The following is a 25,885-nucleotide window of genomic DNA, read 5'->3' as shown; positions in this document are numbered from 1 at the left end:
GGAAAAACGCTCCCGGCGTCTGCCGTTCGCCTTCCCCGGTGCTTTAGTGGGTTGTCTCCTCCGGCGTTCCCGTTCTGTAGCGATATTTATGGGGGGAAATTTAGCGAAAACTGGCTGAGAAAGGAGCTGAGAAGCCAAGGAGCCTGCGGACGGAGCTCGGCACGCCGCGGTGAAAGAGCAAATGCCGCCCGGGTCGAGGCGGGGGCCGTAAAAAGCAAGTTGTGTCACGGCACAGCACCGCGCCGGGGGAGCTCGGGAGGCTCCCGAGCGCCCAGCCCCTGGCAGCAGGACCCTGAGGGATCCCCCTGAGTGTTTCCGAATTGGAAATGGTTTTTTTTTTTTGGGGGGGGGGGGGGGGGCGTCCTGGACTGTATCAGAGCTGCTCCGTGCTGGGAAAGGGGCAGTTCGTGCTAGGGGTGCGGAACGGGCGCTGGTTTGCCCGGATCGTGCCCTTTTTGGGGTGTTTTTTTTTTTTTTTTTTGGTGTTTCCCCCTGAGAATAGCAGCGGGTGCTCTGGGTTGGAGCCGGGAAGGGGTCGCTGGGTTTCGAGGGTTTTCTCTCCCTGCTCTCCGGCCTGGGGAAGGCGAATCCCACTCCCTGTGTCCGGGGCCGTGCCGGCTGCTCGGAGACCCCGTTCTGCAGCAATCGGAGCAAACGAGCCCCCGTTATTATTCCCCAGCTCATCCAAGCCCGGGGAGCCGAGCAGGAGGTTCTCTTCCATCCCTACCACGCTGGGAACGGTTTTAGGGTCGGCGGGAGCTGGTTTTAGGGACAGGAGAGGGGGGAGCAGGCTGGAGCCCATAGGAAGCAGGGCAGGGTGCTGCCTTAAAACATCCGCGAGCGCCGGGCTGTTTGCGACGAGGGGAGCTCTGCAGGTGAATCCTGGGGTCCCGGTGGGGGCAGAGCCGCCCGCGAATCTCAAGATGTTCCCCCGAGACCCACATTTGTCGGGGCTCCTTCCAGGCTCGGCTGCTTTTCCAGGCGGTGGCGTTCCCCCGGTGAGTCCCGTGCCGGCGTGCTAGGAAGGGAATTAGGGCTCGTTAAGCAGCGGGACCCAGGGAGCAGACGGCGCGGAGGCATCTTCGTTAGCCTCTAACGAAGGGCTCCGGGGCTGGGCTGGCAGCACCGGGCGGGTTGGCGTCCGCCGGCGGCTCGGGAGCGGAGATGCTCGGCTGGGCTGTGCTTGGGGAGCAAAAACTCGCAAAAATTCATCTTGGGACACGAGTTGGAAGCGTTTTCCCCACCCCGAGCGGATTCGGGTGGAAGCACGGCGATAAAACTCGGCTTAGGTGGGGGATTCGGGCTCAATTTCCTGCCCTCCCGAGCTTTCTCCCAGCAGCCTGGCTCCGGGAGGAGCCTCCAGCTCCCTCGCCTCGCCCTAGAAAACGCTCCCTGCTACGAACCGCTGAGGAAACGGCTTCTGGAGCAGCGGGAAGGCGTGATCCCAAACCCGAGGTCCTGGCACAGCGAGGTCCTGGCACACCGAGGAGGAGGACCCCCAACACCAGGACGGGCGTCGCTGCTCCGCTGCTACCCGGTGGCTCACTCGCTCCCCGCCGATGTCTCACCAAGCTCCGCAGCCCGGCCGTCCCCCTGCAGTTTTATTCCCCGGAGCTTGACATTTTTGGGGGGGTTTTCCCCTCGAAACGGGCCGCTCCGTGTCCGAACGGAGCTGGTGCACGAGGCCGCGTCCCCTCGGGGTGGCTGGGACGGGGGCAGCCGGCACCCCCCGCGCTGCCGCGGGCGGCCGGGCCGAGGTTTACGGCTCCCAGCAGGTGGGGATTTGCCTGTGCCACAAAGCCCCCGCTGTTCCTCCAGCAATGATCTATTAGTGGAGCCGCTGTCAGCTCGCTAACCTCGTGAAAACAGGTGGCGAGTTTCCCTGCCTGCTGACATCTAGGAATCCCCTCTTGTCTCCTTGGGTGAGCTCCCTGTTTGTTTTTTTCCTGAAGTCGCTGCAGCTGTTTGCTGGAGGCCTCGAGCTTTTTTTTTCTCCCTTTTTCTTTAATTTTTAATTTATTTTTTTTTACTCCAGCTTGGCCACGACCCCTTTGGGTCCCCAAGCGGAGACGATGAGAGGAAGGTGCCGGCTCCGCAGTCCCCCAACCCCCAGACTGGAAGGTCTGCAGGGGCCGAGGGCCTTCGAAGAACCCTTTTTTTTTAGTTTTTAAGCCACTTCTGGGTGCTCTTTTTGCCACCCGGGGCGGCGCCGGGCGGCGGAAGGAGCCCTTGGCTCGGGGCAGGTTGTCTCAATGACAATCCCAGGCAAATCCTTGTCGGAGACGGACCACAGACCTGGGAAACCCGGCGAGCAAAGCACAGCTCAGAACATCCACCTTGATCCCAAGGACGCCGCCGAAATAGGTCGAGCTCGGGGGCCTCCTGGAGGACAGGGGCTCGGCTCCCCGGACGGGGAAATCCCCCGGGATGAGCAGGGCCGGCTTTAAATCGCCTCCGCTCCACTTCGGTGCCCCTGGCTTTAATCCCCGGCAGCTCCTCGGAGGTGTGTTGGAAACCTTGAGCAGCCGCGGTTTACTTTGGCAAAAAAAAAAACCACCTTTTTTTTTTTTCCTTCCCCTTCCCGGCCCTATTCAGGTGCCGTGTTTTGCCAGCGGAATCGCCGAGGGGTCTGATGATTTAGGAGGAGGGCACCTCCGAAGGGCAGCCCGAAGGCTTTTACCGGCTTTGTGGCCTCCAGATCGCGCGCGTGGACTTGGCTTCGGGTCGCTTTGATCGTTCCCAAGCCTCTCGGCGTCGCGCTGCGGCAGCCTGGGGCCGTGCTTTCGGCACGCGGCAGCTTTGTGCCTTGGGTTTCGACACTCAGGGTTTTTTTTTTGGCGGGGGGGGAGGGAATTGAATGCGCCTGGCTCCCACGCAGCCCGAACGTGCCGGGTTCCCGCATCCGGCCTCAAAATCTGGCTGTCGCTCCCGGAGTTACCGCACGGCAGGGGCAGGTTCGCTGCGGCCGGTCGCCGTCTGGGTTTCGCTCGACTCCTCCCGCTCTCTACCCCCTCCGAAGAAATCATTCGGCGTGGTGGCATTCGGCGGGTGACCCTCGGGGGTCAAGGTGGTGACGTTGCCTCGAGGACGAGACCCCGCTACTGAGGAGGAGGGGACCCAAAGCCCCGTGTGCCAGGCAGGGCCGCGGGTTGGCGGCCGCGGCTCCTTCTGAGAAGCAAAATTCATTTCTTGCCCTGTTGACGAGCGGTAAAAGCCTCGGAAAGATGCGGCTCTTACTCGGAACGAGCAAGGAAGATCGCCGCCCTCGAAGAGCGGAAAAAATACGCAGAAATTTGGAGGAGGGCACACGAAAATGGTGCTAGGAATCGCTGCCTTTCCGCACGGGAGGCGTTTGCTGGACTTGGTGACTTCGGAGATCCTCACGCTACTTCTGACAGCCCAAACCGCTGCCCGGGGGAGAAGCCACTTATTATTTTTTTTTTTTTTCAGGTTTTCGGAGGCTGGAGGAGTGATTTATTGGCTCCGCTTCGTGGTGGCTGGGCTGCCTAACCGGAGAGCAGCGCTGCTCCGACGCAGCCGGCTCGGGCCGCCCGTGCCAGCGCCGCTGCCGACTGAAAAATGCCACGGCTTATTTGTCAGGGCTCGGGCCAGGCTTTGAAAAATCGCTACCGAGCGCGCATCTGTTTCTGCAGGCTCTCGCGGAAACTTGCCCGGAGGCACCCTAGGGGAGGGAGAATTTCCTGCAGGCCGGCTCGGGGCTTCGTGCGGCAGGGACGGCGTGGCGCGTTGTGGCCGGGGACGTGTGTGGATGTCAAAACCCAGCGACAATCCCGCAGGAAAGCCGTTTTGGCTAAGTGTTGGGACCGACAGCATGTTGGAATCGGGCTTATTTCGGCTTCTGAGCCTCCGTGCAGAGCCTTCGCCACCGATTTCTCCACCTCTGGCAGCGGGATCCGACCTCCTGGGACCTCTCGGTCCCTGCTGAGTGCCGGTGGAATATTTCGGATGCCTCCCGGCACAGGTGGGGAGGGCGCGGGCACTGGAAGCTGTTCCCACCTTCCGTCGCGTGTCGGAGGCTGAGAGACGGCTTCTGCTCGCGCTCAGCTTGGCCTGAGCTGTGCTGCGGAATGCCCAAAATGTTCTTTTTTCTCCCCAAAGTACATCTGTAACCATCTGTTCGGCTGGCTGGCTCTTTGGCGAGGAGCGAGCGGAGAAGGTTACGGCACGAAATGCCCTTCGGGTGCTCTCCCATCCCTTCTGGGAGCTGCAGGGAAATTTGTGCCGAGCGTTTTTATTTCTGGGGGGGGATTTTCGGGACTCGAAGCCCGGTGGGCGCTCCCTGGAAGCCCGGCTGGAAAGGGAGCGCTTTGAGCAAGCAGCGCTTGCTCCTTTTTCGCGAAGGATCTCGCCTTGCTCGGCCCTCGGCGTATAAATGCCAGCCCCAGGCTCTCCGTGGCGCTGCCCTGCCCCTTCGTGGAGGCGCAGGGGTGGCAGGACCCCCGTCCTCGCCTCCCCGTCCCCTCCCTGCTCCTTCTCTCGCCGCCGTGCCCCGTAGGAAGCAGGGCTGAAGCTGTCCCCTGATTTTTTTACTGAGCTCCTTCGAGCGCAGCCAACCTTTTTAATCCGTTTTACTCCTCAAAACTTCCCACGGGTGCCCCCGGGCACGCGGCTCGCGCCCGTCCCGTCAGCGGGGCGACAACCGTGGAGCTTTTTTGGTAGCAAGCCGTGTCGGGTGCCCTCTAAAACAATAACCCGGACCTAAAATCTTAATTCTGAACCTAGCCTGGATGCGGCGCCTGCCAAAGGAAGGTGGCTCGGAGGTCGCAGCCCACGAGCAGCTCGATGTTGGCAACGTTTTCTCTGCGTTTTCTGATTCACCCGAACCGAGCCCTCCCGCTGCACCCAGGATAAAACGCAGACCTGAAAGGAGAAGGGAAAAAAAGGAGCGGATATTTATGTCAGCTGCTTGCACCCGCTCGCCTAAAGCCCTTACACGAGTTACGCTGGCTAACAGGATTACTCGCTGGGACGACGCTAATGACTTAAGTCCGTGTCCTCGTCCCCGGCTGCGGGCGGGGAGCAGGCGCTGGGGGGCTTCGGGCGGCTCCTGGGGCGGGGAGGATTTTTCCTGCAGCCCCTACAAAGTTTTGAAGCGTTGAACGGCCAGATGGGAGAGCCAAAAAGCCCTTTTTTTTGGGGGGGTGGGAGAGCAGGAAGCGTAGAAAAGAGGCGGCCTGGAGAAATCCCACGTCTAACGCGACGTCTTTGCTGCGTGCCTGCGTCCCCAGGGCGGTGCTGGTGTCTCTGCCTGCTCCGGAGCAGGGATTTCTCCCCAGACCCCTCCTCGTGGCTCGGCTGGATCCGCGCTGCTTCCTTCCCCCGCTCCCCGTGGAGCCAGCGAGGGAACTTACATAAAACCTCTTGGCCGCTGGCGTCGGCGCGGCCCCGGGTTTTATCTTGCGTAACCGCGGGCTACCAAGGAGAGGCAAAGCCGAGCAGCGCCAGCACGCTTCTCGTGGCTCTCCTCGGAACTCTGCGACGGGCCCTGCTGCCCTCGTGGCCGCCCACCTTTTTCTTCAGGCTGTCTGCCCCGGCACGGGTCTCTCCGCGCCACGTGGCCGCGTTTTAGGGTCTGGAAACACGTGGAAAACGTGGTTCCCGTTTCCTTCTTCCCTTCCGTACAAACCGTTTGACCTTCAGCTGCTCCCCGGCTTCCTTGGGAGCCAGCTGGCAGCCGCCCGCCCCGCACAAGTATTTACGAGCCGTTCCCCGGGCGCTGCAGGCAGCGAGCCCCCAAACCCCCAGCGCCCTTCCCGCAGGGCCCCGTGGACGTGCTCGCCCCCAGCTCCTCCACGTGCCCCGTCCCACCCGCAGCCTCCTCCTCCTGTGCAAATCCAGAGAGGGCGGCGTGAATAAGGCTAAATTCCCCGAAATGCAGAGGGTTTTTTTTAGGAAACCAAAGTCACTTCTTCCCCCCCCCCCCCCCTTTAGGCTGCAGAGGGGGGAAATAAGGGCGCTAAGAGCCGCAGCATCCAGCCCGTGTCGGTGCACGCGGGGGGTGCTGCCAAAACCTCGTTAATTGGGGGCTGCTCGGCGTTAATTGGGGGCTGCTCGGCGTGGGCTCCGCTTTGCAGAGCCGAGCTTCCAAAGCTCGGATGCGGGAGGGCCACCGCCGCGTCCCCTTTTCATCGCCTCCGCTGCCGTCCTCCGCTGTCCTACATTCGCCGTGTCTCCGAATTGATGTTGGGAGCAAAGGAGCTCTGCTGGCTCGCCGCTTTTTCTCTCTGCCCCCTGGGTTCCCGAGCTCAATAGCTGCTCCGTCTGCATTTAGAAGAGATGGGCTGCGTGGCTCTTGGCCTGTTAAAATCCACGTGGCGTGGGGGTGCCTGTGCCAGCGATGGGGAAGGGATAACTCCGTGTGGGTACCAACTCCGTGCACCCATCAGCTGTTTTTCTTCCCCTCCTGGCTCACAGCTGAGCACCGATCAGACGATGGGAGGTGCGGAGGAGCCGGCAGCTTAAAATCCTTTGCAGAATTGCTACGAGGGGGCTCCTTCGTTCCCCTGCCCTCTCCGGGGGCTGCCCCGAGCTGATCCCCAGCCCCAGCCCCACGTTGCTGGCTGACGGGCTCTTAGTGGCAGCTCCTCTCCTCCTTTCCCAGCACCCAGACCTTCCTGGAATTTATTGCCACGCTGCAGCCCTCCGGTATTACGCAAGGCTCACGCGTTCTCCTTTTTTCTGCCGGGTTAGCCAGGCCCGGGACGAGGTAGATGAGTAAGGCAAGACGCTCCTCGCCTGCAGCGGTTATTTCTGCTCCGCGCGCTTCCTCGCTGCTGGGGTTATCTCCTTGCAATAACACAATTGTCCAGCGTGACCAGAATATTGCCTTTCGATGGGCTTTTTTTTTTTTCCTACCTCGATGTCAAAACCGGGCAATGTGTCGCAGGCAGATAAGGCCCCGACTCGCCTCCACCGGGGGATTTCCTCGCGCTTAACCCGCTGTTAAATTTGGGGTTAAGCTCCTCGGGACAGCCCGCGCCGGGAGGTGAAGGCAGCTCCTCTGCGGCGCTGCCGTGCCGTGATTTTATTGGGGGAAGCAGCCTGGTTTTTGCCTTCTTTCACCAATATTTCCCTGCAGTCCTGGTTTCCCGCAGCATTCTGGCCACGACTCCCCTCGCTGGGTTAGGAGGCAGCCTCGGCGCCCGCGGTTTCGGCGGCTGCAGCTGGCACCTCGGCGGCTTTTTAAGCGTGCCGAGGGTGGATTCGGGCTCTCTGGCAGCTCAGCTTCCCACCCTTCAGGATCCGAGAGCTCGATTTCGGCGGCAGCGTGTTCCAGGGCGCGCAGCTCGTCTCGAAGCTTGGAAGCTGCCGCCTCCCGCTGCAAAGCCGGGGGGCTCCTTCCCCCCGCCGAGCGCCGTCTCGCTAACGTCTTCCCTTCCCTTCGCAGCCGTCCCCTTCCCTCCCACGCAGCGGCTCACCCTGAAGGAGGTGTTCGAGGACGGCAAGCCTCGCCTCGACGTCCTGAAGAGCCACTTGGTGAAGGAAGGGCGCCTGGAAGAGGACGCGGCGCTCAAGATCATCAACGATGGGGCCGCCATCCTGCGGCACGAGAAGACGATGATCGAGGTGGAGGCTCCCATCACAGGTCAGAGGGCCTCCTGCCCGTTGCCCCCAGCAGCAGATTTTCAGCCCTCTTCCTTCCACCGGGGAGGTTTTCAAGTTGCTTTAGCTCTCGGAAGAGAGGATTTTGCCGTGTCTATTTTGCACGAGCTGGGTGCGAGGCGGGGGTGGCTGGGGGCAGAGCACAGCCGTGCTCCTCGCTGCTGTCATGCCCTTTCTTTTCTTCACGTGTAACTCTGCCCCTCTGCTGTGCTCTTCTTCCCCCCCCCTGCAGTGTGCGGTGACATTCACGGGCAGTTTTTTGACCTGATGAAGCTCTTCGAGGTGGGAGGATCACCCAACAACACCCGCTACCTCTTCCTGGGGGACTACGTGGACAGAGGCTACTTCAGTATAGAGGTGACAAACCAGAGCTGAACCGGGGGGATGCGAGCGCTGAGCAGACCAAAAAGCTTCCAAACCGTCGGGATTCAGCTTAGCAGGGGGAAAAAAAGAAGCATTTTGCAACCGAGCCACCGCTTCCCCGCTGTCCCCTGAAAGCATCCACCATGCGGTGCCGGAGATGGGGTCAGGAGGGAAGGGGCAATGAATTTTGGGGGCCCAGAGGCTTAGAGCAGAGGTGTTTAGTGGTGCACCCGGCTGTGCTGTGCCTGCGTGCCTGCCTGCCTCGTCCCCTGGCAGGTCCGGGTGCTGGAACATCACGCGCCCCGTTAGGGTTTGGCAGCTCAGTGGGGTGCCAGGAGCTGGGGGGCACTGGGAGCTGCTGGTCTTAAAGGGTGAAGGGATCGGGGGGGGGGTCCCCGTGGCTGCTGCTGGCTCACCAAAAAGCCACGGGTGAGACAGGCGGCGAGGGAAAGCGGTTAGGAAATGCTGCAAACCCCCCGAGCCCACTGGAAAAGGAGCTCTTGTCCCGCTTGGAGGTGACATCTGGGGACACGGTGGCACGGCAGACGTCAAACCGGGCGATGGAGTAAGGCAGGAGGAGCCGCGAAATCATTTCGGTTTCAATCTGAAGAGGAAGGGCGCTACGGCAGCGGGGCTGTGCCAGGGGAATTTTCCTGTCCAGGACTTGTTAAATGCTGGGGAGGAGCTCTCGAGGCCAGCGACGGAGGCAGGTGGTGCAAATGCTTCTTGTGGGCTCCTGCAGAGGATTCGGGAGGATTCGGGGAGAGCTCGCGCTTCGGCAGCTCTCTGGCTCGCGCCCAGCCTTGTGCTCGGTGCGTTCCTGAGCGTTGACCCCCAGCCAAGGGGTGACGGGGAGCTGCTTTTCGGGCTGCTCCGAAGGTGGGGTTGTGGCCGCTGGATTTGGGGTGGTGCTGGCAGGAGGAGCCCGGCAGCCTCTGGGGAGGAAGGGGACGAGCGGAGCCTTCGGCCGCTTGTCGGGGCGGTGTGGCTGCGGCAAGCTGGGAGTGCGTTTTGGGCGTATTTACCTGGAAAAGAGGATCCTAGAATCGTAGAAATGACACTTAGCACACAGCAGCTTGTCTTGAGGCGAGAAGTGGACTTTTTTTGGTATTAAACCTTCAGGGGAGGTGTGCTGTGCCTTCTGTCTGTGCGTGAATTTACAGATCCCAGGTGATGGAGAGCTGCTCCCACTTCTGACTGACCAGACGTGGGGATCTGCAGAAGGGAGCGCTGAGTCCGGGACCCGCGCCCTGCTAGTACTGGGGACCTCGGGGACGTGGATGAGTCTGGAGAGCAGATTCGGTGGGCAGAGCAGTCCCCTTTGTGGCTTTTCCCTCCCGAGGAGGAAGGCCTGAGGACTACAGCGAGCCCTCACCGGGTCTGTGCCGAGCCCTGAGGCTGAGACACGGACCCTGTGCGGAGCACCGTGACGTTTTTGGGCTGGGAGCCTTGGGCCAGCCCTTGTCAGTAAGCTGCGAGCGTGCAGGTCTCCTTTGCTGCTGCCCTTGACCCTCCTCCATCCCCTTTTCCCCTCGTGTCTGCAGAGAGAAAACCCCCCGAGCGTTCACACCCCACAAAGATCACATCGATCCCTCACGAATCAGGGTGGGCTTTGATGAGCACCTGCGGGGGCTGATCCAAATGTCACCGATCAAGCAGGATCTGGAAGGCTTCGCTCCCCTGTTCTCGCTGATGTGTGCCTTCTCTTCCCACCTACCACTGCCTGTGCGCTTTGAGAGGTTCCCAGCTGGGCGCGCGGCAGCTGGCTTGGAGGATTGCTCCGAGGAAAGAGCCAGCAGCCCCTGACGTGAGACCTTGCTTCATTTTTAGGAAGATTTCTGCACCCGAACATGCGAAAACTTGGGGTGGCCGCAGCAGCCGGCCTGGTCGGCGCAGAGAGGGATCTGACTTTGGGGCTTTGGTGGCTTTGTGGCCGAGGTGGCCAAAGGCAGCCGGGTTTTTCCCCGCTCACACCACGGGGAAGGTGCGGGGCACCCTCAGCACCCCTGCGCCGCGGTGTTTCCGAGCGCCTGCCCGGAGCAGGCGACGATCACGACCTTTAAACTGAGCGAAATGGGAGGTAATCGTGCTTCCTGCTGCAGGCAATCGGGAAACGAGAAACAAGACTGGGGGGCGAGGAGGCGTTAAGGCAAACTGTGCCTGCGTGAGCAGCCCGGGTAACCCTCGGGAGCCCTCCCCGCCGCTCCGTCGGGTTGTCAGGGTAAAAGGAGTGGTTTCTAGCTCAGAGAAAACCTGTAAAAACCCCAAAAGCCTCCGTTCATCAGCTCAGCTGGACGCCTCCAATAAATTATTCCCGGGCTTCTGGCTTAGGGAAATTCTCATTTAGAAGCGTTCGTTCCCGGTGAGCGCAATGAGGCCACGAGGAGTGCGGGGTTCTGGTTTTTGGGTCTCTTGTTCAGTTGCTGTGGTTCAGGAGCAGGTGAAAGCCCGGCGAGACGGCTGCCAGGTTTGGTTGGAGTTAATCCACGGACTCAAACGAGGGGGCCGACAGGCAGCGAGGAAACGGGGCTAAATATCTCCATTTTGGGCTGCTGGTGAGCCAGCATCCCCATGGAGGATTCCCTCCCCGGTCTGCGAGGGGGCAAGGTGCTTCCTTCCGAGCACGCACATCAGAGGCCACCCTGATCTGTGAGGCTGGACCTGCCAGGGTGCAGTGGCCATAATTGGTTTATTAATTATCAAGCTGTTGCACCAGGAATACGATCGATGCCAAGAGCGTGTTCAGGACAGAGTGCTAACGGGATGCAGCCTCCAACCCCACCAACGACGGGGCTCGTTATCTCCGTCTAATTAGGAATTGCACGTGCCGTAATTTTAACAGGCTCGAGTGCAGTTTTATCCAGAATAATTAAATATTAATTAACAAGATCCAGCCGGTGCTGCGGGCAGGGGGGCAGCGCTGGGTCCGTGCTGAGCTGTGGATGGGATGGGATGGGACGGGATGGGACGACCCAAAGAGTCCCGGAGGTCTGGGAAGGCTGTTGGGTGTCCTGAGCCCATCCTCAGGCTGCCAGCACCTTTCTGCCTGTCGGTCCCGGCGTTTCGGCTGCTTTCCCCGAGGCTTAGCCAGTCGTTGGTTTCATTTCTGGTGGTTTTCCTTTCCCGGTTCTCATGCTAGCTCAGAAACGTGACACCAAGGCTGCAGACACGGGAGGTTAAGGCTTTAAATCGCAGAATAATTAGAAATGTTTTAGTTGGGGGCACTCCTCTGTTAGGGGATGTAATGAAACGTGATTTTGGCTACCCCCAGCTGCAGCTTAAACGACCTGCCGCCGTTTCTGGCCCCATTTCTGCTCAGCTTTAAAATTCAAGAGGTGTTTTCAGTCTTTTTCTGTGGGTTTGAGCTGTGTTGGACGCAGCCGGGTGCTCTGCAGCTCCTTGGGATCCCAGCGCGTGGTTGGAATGACTTCATTTCGAGCTCACCTTGGGTATCGTGGCATTAACACACCGGGGTATCGGTGGTGGCAACCAACCCCAAACGCGTTCATTTCGCTTCTGGAGGCTGTTCCCGTGCTGCAGCAGCTCCTGGAGGTCTGCACAGCACATCAGCGATGTTTTAAGGCTCCAGCACTCGCCTCCGCCGGGAGATATCTCGGGGCCCCTGCTCCGAAAGCTCGTTTCGGCGCGGCGTCGCTTGGCACGACCTCTTTACAGGTGTCACGGCTCGGAGAGGGGATGTGGGAAGCCCTCTTCAAAGCCAAGAAGCTTTTATCGAGCTGTGTTTTTGGCTAGGGTTTTCCTGTTTTGAACTTGAACTCGGCGTGACTGTAGCATAAGCAGAAAAACAGAGGGGGGGGGGGGGGGGGGAGCCGGCGAGAAGAAAAAGTTGATTATTATTATTTTTTTTTCTGATGCTAAAAGCTGTTGAGGAAGGGGCCAGCAGGACGGCTGGCTGCTCTCTGTGACCGTCTCTGCCTTCGATGGCAGCAGGCCATCGTGCTGCAGCTGGCTTGGCTTTGCTGCCCCACAAACGGGTGCCGGGAGGAGAAGCTGCCCCCACCCGGCCCCGCGCCGCTTTCAGCCGAAGGCGACCTCGTTTGTCACTTCTCCAGCTCGGGCCTAATATAGAGAAATGCTGCGGGTGGCTTTTCCCCCCCCTGGCTGATGAGGTTGGCCGAGATAAGATCTGCTGCCGATTATGGAGCTGGGTTTCTATCGGTTCCGTGCAGCCTGTTGGGTGCCTGTTGGGTGCCTTCCCAGAAACACTTCCCGAAGCCCGCGGACGATTAGCGCCCTGTTAAAGGTTTTCATTACGTCTCCTCCTCCCCTCTCCTGCAGTGCGTGCTGTATTTATGGAGTTTGAAGATAAACCATCCCAAAACCTTGTTCCTCCTTCGAGGGAACCACGAGTGCAGGCACCTCACAGAATACTTCACCTTTAAGCAGGAGTGTAAGTATCACCCGTGTAAGGATTTAAAAGCATTCACGTCTTGCCACCGGGGGTGGGGGGCTTCTTTCGGGGGTGGGGGGCGGCCACGAGTGATACCAGGTAGGTCCGGAGGTGTACAAAAGGCTGGTTTTTAACCCTGAATGGGCAGCGTTTCTCCTGTTTCAGCTCCTGCTAAAAACCAAACCAATTTTTAAGTCCCACGGAGTGCTGGGTGCGTGGTGGTGCGGCCTTCTGGCTGCAAACACCCCTGGATGGAGGAAACGAGCACGTCTTCCCTGCCTCGCTGCGGCTGCATGCATCCCCCTCCCTGACTTCCAGCACCGTGTAATTAGTGCCAAATGACTTTCAGCTCCAGATCGTGCAGCTGGGATCGCTGATTACCACTGGAAGCAAATAAAGGATTTGTTCCTCGCTGTTTGCTCCGGGGAGGATCATTACCTTTAGGATGATTTGACTGGAGTTAGAGCTAGTTTTGGGCTGCGTTTACATATTTTTAAACCAGGGCTGATGCGAGGCTGGGGAACGACCCCTCTCCCCCGAGGCTGATGGTCGTTATAATAATAAAGCAATAATAATCAAGGGAGGTGAGCTCCTGGCGAGCTGGGCTCGATTTGAGCCGGAGGTGCTGGTTTTTCCCCTCCTTTGGCAAGCAGCACGCACTGCCTGTCCCCTTCCCCTATCGTAGCCGGCAGCTGAACAAACCCGTAAGCATCTATTAAAGCCCGAGGAGAGGTGAACTTGCCATTCGTGCAGGTTTGGATTTAGACAAAAACGCTTTTTATGGCATTAATGGTTTTTTTTTTCGGAAAGACCTGCTTGTGTTACCACGCTGCTGCCTTGCACGGGGGCTGCGGGTGCACCAAGAGGCGCTCCTGTCGTGCGCCGATCCTGTCCTCTGCTCTGGTGGAGGCACGGGGAGGTTGCTGAACGTACTTGGAGGCTTGCTGCAAAAGCTGAGCTGCTTTTGGAAAGGCCGCGTTGGCTCCTCGATGTACAGGAGCAGGGGCAGTTCCTCTCGCAGTCGGGAGGTGCAGCGTGTGTCGGAAAGCCTGCGATGACTTTGCGAGCATCCCACGTTTCTATCACAGTGGCACCCATCGAGCTCCTTTCCCGGGTTCATCTTAGTGCGGGGGTTCTAGAAAACATCCCGAAGGGACATCAATATTCCTGACCACGTCCAGAGTTGAAGCCTTTTTTACCTTGGTGCCCAATAAGCACTTTTCTAAGGCAGCGTTTTCACCAATGCATGGGTGAAAAATGAAAAAGGAGGGGAAAAAAATAGAAGAAAGCTCTGCTTTCAACCCGAGTGGTCTTTGTTGTGCAAATTAATTCGGATTTTGCCTCTCTTCCTCCCCGTGCCCCCACCCCAACAGGTCGAATCAAGTATTCGGAGCGAGTGTACGATGCGTGCATGGATACCTTTGACTGTCTTCCTCTCGCTGCCCTCCTAAACCAGCAATTCCTGTGTGTTCACGGAGGGCTGTCTCCAGAAATCACGTGTCTAGATGACATTAGGAAAGTAAGTCATCTCCACGGTCTTCGCGTTTTTGGGGTATGTTGGGTATCCCGACGGGTTCGGCTCCTTCTTGCTGCTCCTCCTTTGCACGCGTGGTAAAACTCCGGCTTTTTGGGGTGGCCGGGAGGGGAGCACAGCTTAGAATTAGCGGTGTGGTGGATGGCAGGCTCGATCCACACCTGGGCTTTCAGGTTGAGGCTCCTCCGCTCTGCGTATCCGCGCTGCGGCTCTCTTCTGGAGCTTCTGGTGTGGCGAGAGGAGGATTGATCCTCGGGGAAAAATCACCGCAGGACTAACTCGGAGGCCGTCTCCAAACCGCCGGGCCATCTGTGTGCTGTCCTGACGTTGTGCACGTTTTTCAGTTAGACAGGTTTAAGGAGCCTCCAGCCTTCGGCCCGATGTGCGACCTGCTCTGGTCCGATCCGTCGGAAGACTACGGCAACGAGAAGACGGTGGAGCATTTCGCCCACAACACCGTCCGAGGCTGCTCCTATTTCTACAGGTAAGCGGCGTTTTAGGGGACTGACAGACTTGGAGGGCTTTGTCTCCTTGTGCCCGAAGCGTACGGGGAGATGAATTGCTGTTCAGATCTCTGTGGGACTTCACAGCGTGCCTGGCTCTGGAACAGCCTTCTGTTGGCTCTCAAAATCTGGTTCCCTCCCGTAATGCCGAGCTCTCTTTGGATCCGTTGCTCCATGAAATTGTGGTATCGGGCCGCAGAGATGCTCCTGCTTGTTGGCAGCCTGCCCTTTGAGTGGTTTTCAGGCACTGGGCAGCACCAGGAGCTCTAGGAAAGAATCCTTTCCTGTCTGAAAGAGGAGCGTTTGTGCTGACAGACCGCTTGTAGCCCGGCTGATAGGGAGGGCTTGGCACCAGGGCTCTGGTCAACAGAATGCTTCGCAATTAATTGTTGAGTGATGCAACACGTACCGGCCTCGCCGGGGGATGCAGGGCACAAAATGCAGATGGCTCAAAGTGGTTCCTGAAACCAAGACCTTGGGCGCTACCTCTCCTCTCTTGCTAGGTGCTAACGTACGTTTTTGTTTTGCAGTTACCCTGCAGTTTGTGATTTTTTGCAGAACAATAGTTTGTTATCTGTCATCCGAGCTCACGAAGCCCAGGACGCTGGGTGAGTGCCCGAGCAGCCTCCCTCTGCCTTCCTGCCGTCCGCACGGAGCACGACCGCCGTGTTTAACGCTTGACCTGCTTTTCAGGTACCGAATGTACAGGAAGAGCCAGACAACGGGCTTTCCGTCGCTAATCACAATCTTCTCCGCACCAAATTACCTAGATGTCTATAACAACAAGGGTAAGGCTGGCAGGGCCAGGGCTGTGAAGCTGTTGGGCTGTCAGGACCGGCCTCACGCTCCCAGGAAATCCCTCTCCCTCTTCCGTGCCCGCTCTGCCCTCTGCTTGCATTTTGCCTGCATGAAATGGGGGGAAAAAAAAAAGAGCTTTCTGTGCTATAACCCCGTGGCAGCTGGGGAGCTGGAAGTGGCTGCTTCTCTGACTCAAGGATCTCAGGCGTTACTGCGGCAATTAACTGTCAGGTTCGAGAGCCTGCAATAACGCTCTCGTTTCCAGCCACATGACAACCGAGCGCTCGTGACGAACGCTGCCATAAAAGAGAAGCTGCTTGTACAGGCAAGCTTTAACTTCCCCGTTCCCCTGCTACCGTATACACACCACGGGGAACTTCCCTAAAATGTATTTTTACCCCTCGCTCTGGATCTTGGCTCTGTGCACGCCGCTTCCGCATCGATTTTAGTTTAATTCCCCTTCGTTATCATTGTGAGCTTTTGTGAAACAACAGATCCTCTGAAAAATTCTCTGGGTTTGGGTATCTGGTAGTTGGATTCTGCACGAGCGCGACCTCTTGTTGCTGTTATTAATGAAGTTTAATTAGAGGTACAGCTCCCTGAGGCTGACGGCTCCTTCAGGCTTGTGTTGTGTCTCCTTGCTCTCTCCCAGCTGCTGTCCTGAAATACGAAAACAACGTCATGAACATCAGGCAGTTCAACTGCTCCCCTCATCCGTACTGGCTCCCGAACTTCATGGACGTCTTCACGTGGTCTCTGCCTTTTGTGGGAGAGAAGGGTAAGAGCCGTTTGGGTCGATTTTTGGAGCCGCCCAGGGTCTGGTCGTAGTTCGAGCCCCGAAACCTGTCCCACGAGCTGCCGAATGTGCTGGGGCAGTGTCATAACTTGGTACAGCAGATACCGCTGGGAAAAGCGCTCGGGTTCAAGGACAGCCGCGTGTTGCTGGCTGAAGCTCTAAAATAATCATCGATACCTCTTTTAGAAAGCTTTTTCCAACAAAACATCCCCTTCTTCCTAATTCTGCCTGGCCGGTGGAGCCGGGCTCGCTTGGTGTAGCCCTGCCTCGGGATTTGGAGCCGTTTTCCCTCGCTCCTTGGGGGGAAGCAGAGGAATGAAAATCTCCCGCTGGCCGGTGGCCAGAAAGGAAGCGTTCACTCGAATGTGAAGGCTTAGTTCATTTTGAAGGAGGTGAGGCTGCTTAAAATACATCCAAGACTTCGCCTCGCTTTCTCAGCGAAGGAGGCTTTGCACCTCCTGGCGGGTTTTAAATCCCGCACCGGAGCCATGGGTTTCCAGGACGACTTCCAAGGTCCAAGCCAGAGGATTTTTGACTTTGAGGGAGCCGAGGGTTGAATTCCCCGCAGGCCCGAGGCTCTCGGAGCCAGGTGGCGAGCTGTGCGGGTTTGGGGTGGGGAGGCAGCGATGCTGGCACCCCGCTCCCCACGGCTGCTTCATCTGTGCCGTGCTTGGACCGCGTCCACCTCCTTGGCAGAAGGTGCAGAGTACGTCCTCTGCTCTGGGTACTGCTGCGAGGCCCCAGCAGCGAGCAGCTAAAAAAGTGGCTTTTGGGCTCCCCCTTCCAGAGTAGAAAACGACCTTGAAAGCGTTCCTTTGTCCGGCTTGTCCTCCGCATCCCTCCGCCTGCCAAGCGCGCGCACCAGGCCCCTCTAATCTTCCTGTCTGTGCTTCTTGCAGTCACAGAAATGCTCGTTAACATCCTCAACATATGCTCCGATGATGAGTTGATTTCAGATGGCGATGAGACATTGGAAGGTAAAAAAAAAACCTCTGCTAGGACTGAGCTGGTAACGGTGGGGGGGTGACGGTGGGGACAGGTCTGGGACGCTAGCTGGAGAGTGCTCAGCACCTGACTGATGGCTGGCTGCCCTGCCAGGGGCTCCCGATCCTTTTTGGCCAGCCCTTGTGCAGCCGCGGGTAGGAAACATTTTTCTTTTTTTCCCTTTGCTGCTCAATCGGAGCGAAATTGAGTTACGTTCCCTGTGACAGATGCTTCTTGCCAGCTCCTCTGGAGAACGGTTTCCTGCTCCTTGCAGGGACTGCTTCCCGAGTTGGTATTTTTTCCCCCCGCATCTAAATTTGCTGCAGCAGAACATCCACCCGCTCTGCTCATCTGTTGCACCAAACTCCCCTAAAGTGGCTCCTCGTGTCAGCCCAGACATGCAGATCGCAGCTTTCGGCCCTGCTTCTGAGCTGTGCACGGAAAGGGAAGAAGTCACAGCGTTGGTCGCAGTTTGTGTCGGGGGGGTGGCGAGCAGCAGGGACGCCAGCGGGGGCGCGCCCCTCGCGGGGGCCCCGGGGGGGGGGGGGGCTGCTGGCACAGATCTGCGCAGGGTGGAGTAAAATCAGTCCCGAAGGCAAGCAGAACACCACGGTGCTCTAAAGAGGCGCCGCTTCGGCCGACAGGTTGACTTTAACCCGCTTCTCCCATTTGCATTTCGTTTTTTTTGTGTTGTGTTTTTTTTTTTTTTTTCTTTCTCCCTCCCATGAAAATTAAATTTGTTTCTTCTATCTCTGTCTTCATCTACTTGTTTCTTGGTGTCTCCTCTCCCTGAAGATCACTACATTTCAAGCTATCAGAAAGGTACCCAGCTAGAATTTGCTACCGGCTTAATTTTCACTGCCTGTGCCACCAGATTCCTTGGAGTGGATTTGAATAGCTGACTAGTTGGGCAGTCTCTCCATCTCCCCCCCTTTCAGTTTTAACATAAGCGCCGTGTGTTTTTTTAACCCTTCTGCGTTCCTCCAGGAACTCGAGAAACGGGGGTCACGTTTCTGTCTGACTTCTGAATGCAGCCACCTAGTGCATGGCTGAGCCATCGGTGCATGTTAGACCTCCGGGTTGCCTTGTCCTGTCCTGGTGTGTCCTTGGGCCACGCGAAGAATCTCAGCCCGGAGGAGATGTGTTCCGTTAACCTCGTTTACGCTGGGTTTTGTTTCGTTTCCAGTCACCCTCCGGGCTTTTTCTCCCCCGTTCGGTCTGCGTAGGGGCAAGGGGAGCTCACCTCGGTGTGTGCGCGCGCGGGGCTCCGGCCAGCCCTTCACTGCGTGCCTTGGGTGCCGGAGCTGGTGCTTGCCTCGCTCCTCCCCGCGGCGAGCGCAGCCCCGGTGTTCTGCAGTGCCCATCAGCAGGCAGCCCCGTCCGCCTTGCAAACCCCGTGTCTACGTGGCTGAGTCATTTGTGTCACGTCCCGTGTAGTGTGAGCGAAACCCGGTGAGCTTCCGACGACGCCTGTCCGAGCTGCTCCCCCTTGGTGGTTCTACTCTTTCGACCTCTGCGTCCGTGTGTCATCTTGTCGGTGTTGCCCTCCTCACTGCCATCCTGACCGCCAGCCTCGGCGCTGTTCTCTCGAGAGCCTGGCCCTGAAAGCTGTCAACCGTGATTTTCTTTTCCTGCAGTCAGACAGGGGCTTGGTGCTGACGTCGTGCCTCCGAGGCAGGACGGGGGAACCTGAAGCATGCCGGTGGTGTTCTTTGTGTTGTTTTTTGTTTCTTTTTTGTTTCTCCCCAAGGTGGGACAACGGTCCGCAAAGAGATCATCAGGAATAAGATCCGAGCCATTGGGAAGATGGCACGCGTCTTCTCGGTCCTTCGGTAAGGACGCAGCACGGTGTCGCGTTCTGCCCTGCCCTGGGTCCCAGGGGATGTTTGTCGGTGCTCGCCTGCTCCAGCCTGGAGCTTCAGGGCAGGTGGCAGAGGTGCCGGTTTCTCTGCCCGGCGCCGTGCTCCGAGGCTTCCAAAAACCTCGGATGAGTTGTGCTTGGCCCTCGCGGGGCTGGGATGCGTTTGCCGGGCTGTAGCTCTGCGGCGCGGCGGCGGAGGAGGCAGAGCTGCTGCGTTTGGGGTCGTGCTCGGCACCAAACGTCAGCTCCCCGCTGTGCTCCCCACTCATGGCACAGCCCCTCTGAGCCCTGCTTTCATCTCTCAGTAACCGGTTCTGTTTTATTTTTACTTGCAGGGAGGAAAGCGAGAGCGTGCTGACCCTCAAAGGCCTGACTCCCACAGGTACCCTGCCCCTGGGAGTGCTCTCAGGGGGGAGGCAGACCCTGCAGACCGGTGAGTACGAGCCGTCCCGCTCCGTGCAGCACTCCGCCCGGCCCGTAGCTCTGCATCTGGCCCCCAGCTGTCCTGGAAACTGCTCCGTCGGTTTCCATAGGCATGCTTCGGGGTCCCGGGGGACCCGAGAGATGCTTCAGGCCCCCGGGGAGGAAGGATTCCCAGGCAGCAAGCAGCGGCGTAGGTGGGGATGTGGAGAGCCTTCCAGCCTGTCCCCGTGCACCCCGGAGGAGGGGAATACGAGGAAGAACAGCCAGCCCAGAGCACGCCTGTTCCTTTTTTTACACGTTTCTGCAACCATCGCCAGTCATTTCCCTTCTCACCCTGCCTCATCAGCATCCTCTGCTTCGGCTCTCTGTGACAGCGTACCTCCGAGCGTAGCGACCCAAACCACGCCTGTCCTTGGCTCACTCCCCCCTCCTGCTTGGGACCCAACGCAGTCCTGCGTCCCGGCAGAGGAAGCTGAGGTTTTAACCCAAGCATCCAAACCCTCCGGGCCTCCGCTGGTTCCTATTAAGACTTCTTTAGGCCCCGTGGTTCCGAGCTGCTTTGGGGAGCTTTGCTGGCTTTCTTTGCTCCCTCCCTCGCCAGCCCTCTGCGCCGAGAGCTGAGCCTGGCTGGTGCTCAGGGAAGGAGTTACCGCACCAACGCGTGTTCCCCAGAGGGGATCCTGCAATCTCGAGGTTTTTAATCCTTTCCTGCCGCCAGCCTTTGGGCGCTGCCGCCGAAGCAGCCCCTTTCCCCCTTCTGAGCGGCGCTGGCTGCTTTCCTGGGGGCTCCGAAGAGCGCTTGTGCCGGCATCGCCTCCGTTAAATAGTTTGCAAGGGAGGAAGGTGTCGGTGCCCCTCCTGGGCGCGGGGAGGATGCGGCGTCGCTCCCAGGCTCCCGGCTTTCTTTGCCCGCAGAGGGGTGCGAAACTTTTATCTCAGAGCAGCCGTGAGGGTTTGTCGCCCCGCTCCCGCTGCAGGCGGGGGAACGGCAGAGGGAAGCCACAGCTTGGCTCGAGGCACTGCAGCCTTGAGCTGCCCTGGGATCTCTGCACCACCCGGAGGGGCTTGAGGGGGCTCCAGCCCCGAGCACCCCCTTCCCTGCCCCTCTCCCCCCTCCCCGTTTCGCATAGGGTCTCCCCTTCCCTCCTGCCAGCCTCCCCCAGCACGGCGTGGCAGAGCCAGCCGAATCGAAGCAAGCTGCCAAATCTGGAGCGAAGACGTTGGGCTGCCACTTCCTTCCTCCTCCTCCTCCTCCTCCTCCTTTTTGGCCTCTCGAGGGCCGCCTTGGGCCAGCGCCAAACCGGCGGCGTTTTGGGGCTGAAAGCGGGGGATCTGGTCAAGGATAAAGCCTCCCCTGGCGAAGTGCTTGCTCCCAGATGTCGAGGCAGGGAATCAGCCTAAAGGGACTCGACCCAAACTTCCTCAGCCTGCAGCAGACCTGGCGAGGGGGATGTCGCGCAGCTCGGTGGTGCCGTGTCGCCTGGGGGCACTTCGGGGGGGGGAATGGAGCTGGATTTGAAGCATCCGCCGAGTTTCGGTGGTGTAATTCAGGCCAGCTCCCTGCTTCTGCCTTCCTTCCCCCGGGCTTTGTCCCCGTGCTGACACCGAGGGAGCCCCCTCTCTGCCCCCAGCTCCTGTCCCCTTCCTTCTCCGCCGCTCGCTTTCGGCTGCCTCCACCGGGGGTGGGTGGCTGCGGGCTCTGCACCCGCGGCGCTGATGTCGGATCACTCACTGTCACTCTCTTTTTTTTTTTTCTGTCTCCATTTTTGCATGCCACTGTTCTTCTGCATTACAGCCACAGTAGAAGCGGTAGAGGCACGGGAAGGTATGGCTGGAACCCGGCGAGAGACTCCAATCCTCTCCGTGTGTGTGCGCGCGCGCTGATTTTAAAGAGCTTTGTCGGCCTCGGGGAAGCTTTTTACTCTTGCATCACCAGAAGGGGAGGGAGGACGGGACCCTGCTGGGAGGCAAAAAGCACACGGCGGGCTGGGGCAGGGCGATTTTAGCCTTCACGCACGTAGCCACCGAGCCCACCCTGGCCCCTGGTGTCCTGAGACCTCGGTGCCGGGGTCCCGCGACCTCGTGGCTGAGCTCGCCCGCTGGAAATCTCAATCCTGTAACAGCTTGGCCAAAATCCTTAGTGTCCAGCGGGTCACTGATGTAATTTTTGCCTTCCCCAGGTGGGCCAAGATGCTCCCGGGGTGGAGGAGCAATTTTTTCCCCGCTGTTCTTGCAGAAATAAAGGCTCGGTCAGCTTTCAGCCCAGGGAGGTTCTCTCCTCCGTGGCTCCGTCCGGCGCCGATGAATGGGGGCCGCACATCCGCGGCTGGCTTGCCGGAGGCAGTTTGTTTGCAAAGCAGCCAAGTCCTTGTAGAACAATTTGGCTCAAAACCCCTTTTTCTTCCGTGCTCTCTAAGTTGAGCTTTCGGCCTGCGCCATCGCCGCGGGGGTCCCGGGCTCTGCCTGGCGGCGGCGACCCAAATGCCCGCCCGTCCCCGAGGGGTTGGGTTTCGTCCCCGGGTGCCTCCTGGTCATGCAAGAAGCACTGCGCTCGTGACCCGAGGGCTGTTTCTGTGGCCTTGCAGCGTGTGGTTTGTGCTGGAGTTAAAGCCTTGCGGTGGTGTCTTCGTCGGTTTGGTGTTTGTTGGTTTTGGTTTTGTTTTTGTTTTTTTTTTTTTAGCATCGTGTTTTTTTCAGCTTTGAAAGTTCCCCGAACGTTTCGCCGTCCGGGGCCGTTGAGCACTTGTCTGGTCTTCGAGTTCCTTCTCCTCAAGGAGACGCCGCCAGGGAGCGGAGCCAGCTCCTGCTGCGCCCCCCTGGCGGTGCTGGTGGCCCAGTTTGCATCCCAAACTGGGAAACCGGGCGATGCCCGACGCGGGGCCCCAGACACGTGCTTTCCGCCGCCCCGGCGGTGCTCTGTGCGTCTTTGCCGTGTGCCGCGGGGCTCCCCAGGGGGGGACCCGTGCCTCGTCCTTCTAACTCCCCTCTCTCCACCCGTTCCCTCCGCAGCCATCCGTGGATTTTCGCCCCAGCACAAGATCCGCAGCTTCGAGGAAGCCCGAGGGCTGGATCGCATCAACGAGCGCATGCCGCCGCGCAAAGATTCAATGCACTCGGACGGGCCGGTGAACTTGGTAACCTCCACAAACTCTGCGGACAAGAACGGCACGGGGAAGAAAGCCCAGTAACGGTCCGAGCGCCCGGTCTGCACCACTAAAGGATCCAAAACTTAATGAATTTTATTTATTTATTATCGGGGTGGGGTGGGGGCAGGGGAGAAACCAACTTCACCTGGAGGCACGTCCATAATCCCGTCTGCATCCGTTCCGTAAGAAAGGTGACCGTTTTGTAAGTTTTTTATTTATGTTCGATATATAAAAAAGAAAGTCCATCTTTTTTTTTTTTTTTTTTTAAACTCAGAAACCAATCTATCTGCTAGCTCAAGTGCCCGAGGGTTGTGCTGTGCAGCCGACCTCTGCTGGAGGCAAACCTCGGCGGAGGAGGGAGGGGGGAGGAAGGAATGAAACCGAAACAAAACCGAGTCCCAGGCAACTTGGGTCGTCGTCCACTTTGGTACAATTCTCAGCCTGTGCTTTCCAAAGCAGGTCCTTTAAAATAGGGTTGGGTTGGTTTTTGTTTTTCCTTTTTCTTTTGTTCACGGCTGTCTTCTTCCCAGAGTTTGCTGTTGTTTTCTTCGGCTTCTTGCCCGCCTGCATCTGCCCCTCGAGCCAGCGATCCCTCCGGAGGCGCGTCGCGTGCTGCCACGAGCGGCTCGGGTCCGGCCCCGCGCTTCAGAGGTGACCTCCCAGCGCCTGCCCCCCATCAGCTCCAAGCCCTCGGGGTGTCTCGTGGCACCTTTTTCCCTCCGGTAATTCGGTTTTATTCCGGCAGAGCCCAAAGCAAAAAGCCCCCACTTGGTTAGGATCGGAGGGGGGGCAGGCGCGTCCTTCCGAGCCTCAGCCCTCGGGACCCTGCGTGGCCACGGTCCCTTTGGGAATCCTCCGGTTCACAGCAGTGGGAAACATGCATGGCCCAAATTTTTAAGGGAAAAAAGGGCAATTTTCGGCCCGGGGATGGAAAGGGCCCCTCTGCTGCCACCAGCACGTACCGTGGGGCCGGCGGTGCTCCCCCCGAAAGCCAGAACCCCTCCCGGCCACCCCAGGTGAATTTTTTGGGGGGGTCCTTCACCCGCCGCGGTGCTTGGAAGGCGATGGGGGCTCGGGGAAGGCTTGGGCCGTGGTGCTGCTGGTTGCTGTGCAGGGATGTGACTTCGTAGCCAGAGGAGCTTTGCAGGAAGCGCCTCCCTCCCTCGGTGCAGGGAGGGTTTGGCGGCAGGTCGAGGAACCCAGGGGGTCCGGGCAGAGTTTCTGGGGGCTGTTTGTGCTGGGGATCCCCCCCCCCCCCCCGGTGCAAGGAGAGCTTCGGGAGCACGAGAAGGGTTTGCAAACCCTTACCGAGGGTGGAGAGGCTTGGCTGTGTTGGCAGCGCCTCGTTCTTTGGCTTAAACTTTGACCTGAAGCCAGTGCTGGGGAAGGGTTTTGCAAGGCGCCGCCGGGTCGCTCCCTTCCCCGCGCGCCACTCGAGCTGCAGCAGCTTTCGGGGCCGAGTCCCCTGCCAGCTCCCACTTCTCTTCCAACTTCCCTGCCTCTTCCCCTTTCCCCGAGCACGGGCAGCGGGTGAGCGGGCTGTGAGCCCCTCCTCGGGGTCTCGCCGGCCTGGCTTTGCCCCTGAGCTGCGGAGGAGAGCAGCAGCTTTGCAGGAAGCTCCCAGCCGGTCCCGCGTCACCTTAACTTCCCGCCAGCTCCTCGGGAAGCAGTGTCTGTGAGCAGACCGCTGGGTTTTTCACACGAGACTTCCACTCGCATGCCTCCACTTCTTTTCCTTTCTTACACGCCCACTGCTTTGCAAAAAGTGCGAGATGTTTTGAGCACGCTTCTCTAACCCCATACGAGGCGTGGGGCCAATTGCCTTTGTCTGTGAGTATCTCTTTAGGATTTTTTCCTCTTTTTCTTTTCCTTTTTTTTCTTTTTTATGGCATCCTTTCCCGAAACGCAGTGAGCCGCTGTGTGCAATCTTCCTCTGAGAGCGCAAAACCGTGCGAAGGTGCTGCCCGTGCATGTTTTTTTTTAGGGCATGTTGTTCTGACCCAGGCTGGGATCTCGCCCCAGCAGCGGTCTGGGGAGCTCTGGGACGGGGACGCGGCCCCTCGGGGGGGCTCCAGCTCTTTCCCAGCCATCGGTTCCCCCCCCCCCAGGGGGATCCCTCGTGCATCCCCCCGGGGTGGTGCCTGCAGCATTGAGGGGGTGGCAGGACTTGGTGGCACGGACGGGTGCCGTACTGCCCTGCGACGCGAGTCCCCGAGGGGGTGAGGAGCAGCGCCATGGGGCGCGTGGGTGCTAATTACCCCTTGATTATCCCTCATTAAGCTCGGAGGAGCAGCCGGGGAGGGGCGGGCAGCGCTTCTGCGCCCCCCTGCACCCAGCTGGGGCGCAGCCTCCCCTCCTGGCCAGGTTTTGGGGGTGCTGAACCTGAGCAAAGCAAAAAAAATAATAATAAAAAAAAGCCAATTTCCACCCAATTCCCACCCCTGGCCGGCGCCTCGGAGCTACGCACGTCCCGAGAGCCCTCATCTCAGCCCTCCCTCCCCGGCCCCTCTCCCTCCCCGGCCGCCCCCCCAAAAAAACGCCGCCGTGAGCACGAGGGGAAGCCCGGGGGGGGGGGCGGGCGGCGCGCTCGCTCCTCCGCAGGCTGGCCTCGCAGCCTGGGTTTTGTTTTTTTTTTTTTTGCATGTTAGAGCAAGGTGCATGTAAAAGGAGGGGAGGCAGCGCCGGGTCGGCAGCGGGGTTTGGTGGGAGAAGCCCTCGCCCCTCTCCGGGAGGACCCGGAGCCCCCCTGGGGGCCGCGTGCGGGGTTGGTGATGTTATTTAGGGTTCTCGATGCTTGAAGGATCTTTAACGCCCGTTGCCTGGAGACTGCCTCCTTTATTTTTCATTTTTTTGTTTGTTTCTTGCTTTTTTTTTTTTTTTTTTTTAGTTACGTTTAAAGGAAAAAGAAAAAATACTGGTGAAAATGTTATTTATTGGCAGAAATTATTTAATATAATTTCTTTTTTTTTTTTTTTGTGAACAAGGAATGAATTTGTTAGAACTGTCTTAATGTAAATCGGAAGTCATCTTTAAGGAGAAAAAAAAAAAAAAAACAAAAAAAGGATAAAAAAAAAAAGATAAAAATTGACGCCGTCAACTCGGCTCCGCTGTGGTTTATTGGGGGCAGCCCCCCCCCGGCCGTGGGAGGGGGCGAGGGCTTGGGGGACCCCTTCTTGGCGCCCGCCTCTGGGCGAGGGCAGCGGCGTGCCGGCGGCTCCAGCCTCGGTGCTTGGCCTCACCTTGCTGGAGAGCCCTCAGCCGCCTCTCCTGGCCCCTTGAGATGGGGAAATAACTGGGTAACGCTCCTCGTGCCCTCGGGGAGGGACGCTGGCTCCTGGGTTTGCCCTCCACGTCCTCCTCCAGGGCTGCTCGGAGGAGCAGAGGCGCTGCCTGCCCCCCTCGAGGCCGCCTCCAGCCCTCGAGGCCGCCTCCAGCCCTCGAGG

General features: G+C 59.0%; 2 protein-coding genes across 3 annotated transcripts in view; one reads left to right on the top strand and one right to left on the bottom strand.

Annotated features, from left to right (window-relative positions):
- The window catches only part of PBDC1 (polysaccharide biosynthesis domain containing 1), a 108,410-nt gene extending 100,851 nt beyond the window's left edge, over window positions 1-7,559 (bottom strand). The window contains exon 1 of the mRNA XM_035344998.1: window positions 7,440-7,559. Within this exon, the coding sequence (XP_035200889.1) occupies window positions 7,440-7,559 (120 nt within the window). The remainder of the gene's footprint in view (window positions 1-7,439) is intronic.
- PPP3CC (protein phosphatase 3 catalytic subunit gamma) lies at window positions 7,384-22,687 on the top strand. Of its 2 annotated transcripts, XM_035345117.1 has the most exons (13): window positions 7,385-7,606; window positions 7,856-7,980; window positions 12,286-12,397; window positions 13,771-13,916; window positions 14,276-14,415; window positions 14,965-15,042; window positions 15,128-15,222; window positions 15,885-16,010; window positions 16,928-17,005; window positions 18,763-18,844; window positions 19,209-19,306; window positions 21,092-21,121; window positions 22,306-22,687. In XM_035345117.1, the coding sequence occupies exons 1-13, from the start codon at window positions 7,579-7,581 to the stop codon at window positions 22,482-22,484; spliced, it is 1,317 nt and encodes a 438-aa protein (XP_035201008.1). In that variant the 5' UTR covers window positions 7,385-7,578; the 3' UTR covers window positions 22,485-22,687. The 2 variants fall into 2 exon arrangements, with proteins under 2 accessions (XP_035201009.1, XP_035201008.1); XM_035345118.1 differs by lacking the exon at window positions 21,092-21,121 and having other exon boundaries at window positions 7,384-7,606.
- The last annotated feature ends 3,198 nt before the right edge of the window (window positions 22,688-25,885 follow it).

Source organism: Oxyura jamaicensis, chromosome 22 (genome assembly GCF_011077185.1).
Source record: "Oxyura jamaicensis isolate SHBP4307 breed ruddy duck chromosome 22, BPBGC_Ojam_1.0, whole genome shotgun sequence".
In the NCBI taxonomy this organism is placed as follows: domain Eukaryota; kingdom Metazoa; phylum Chordata; class Aves; order Anseriformes; family Anatidae; genus Oxyura; species Oxyura jamaicensis.
This window is presented reverse-complemented; position numbering and strand designations above follow the sequence as displayed.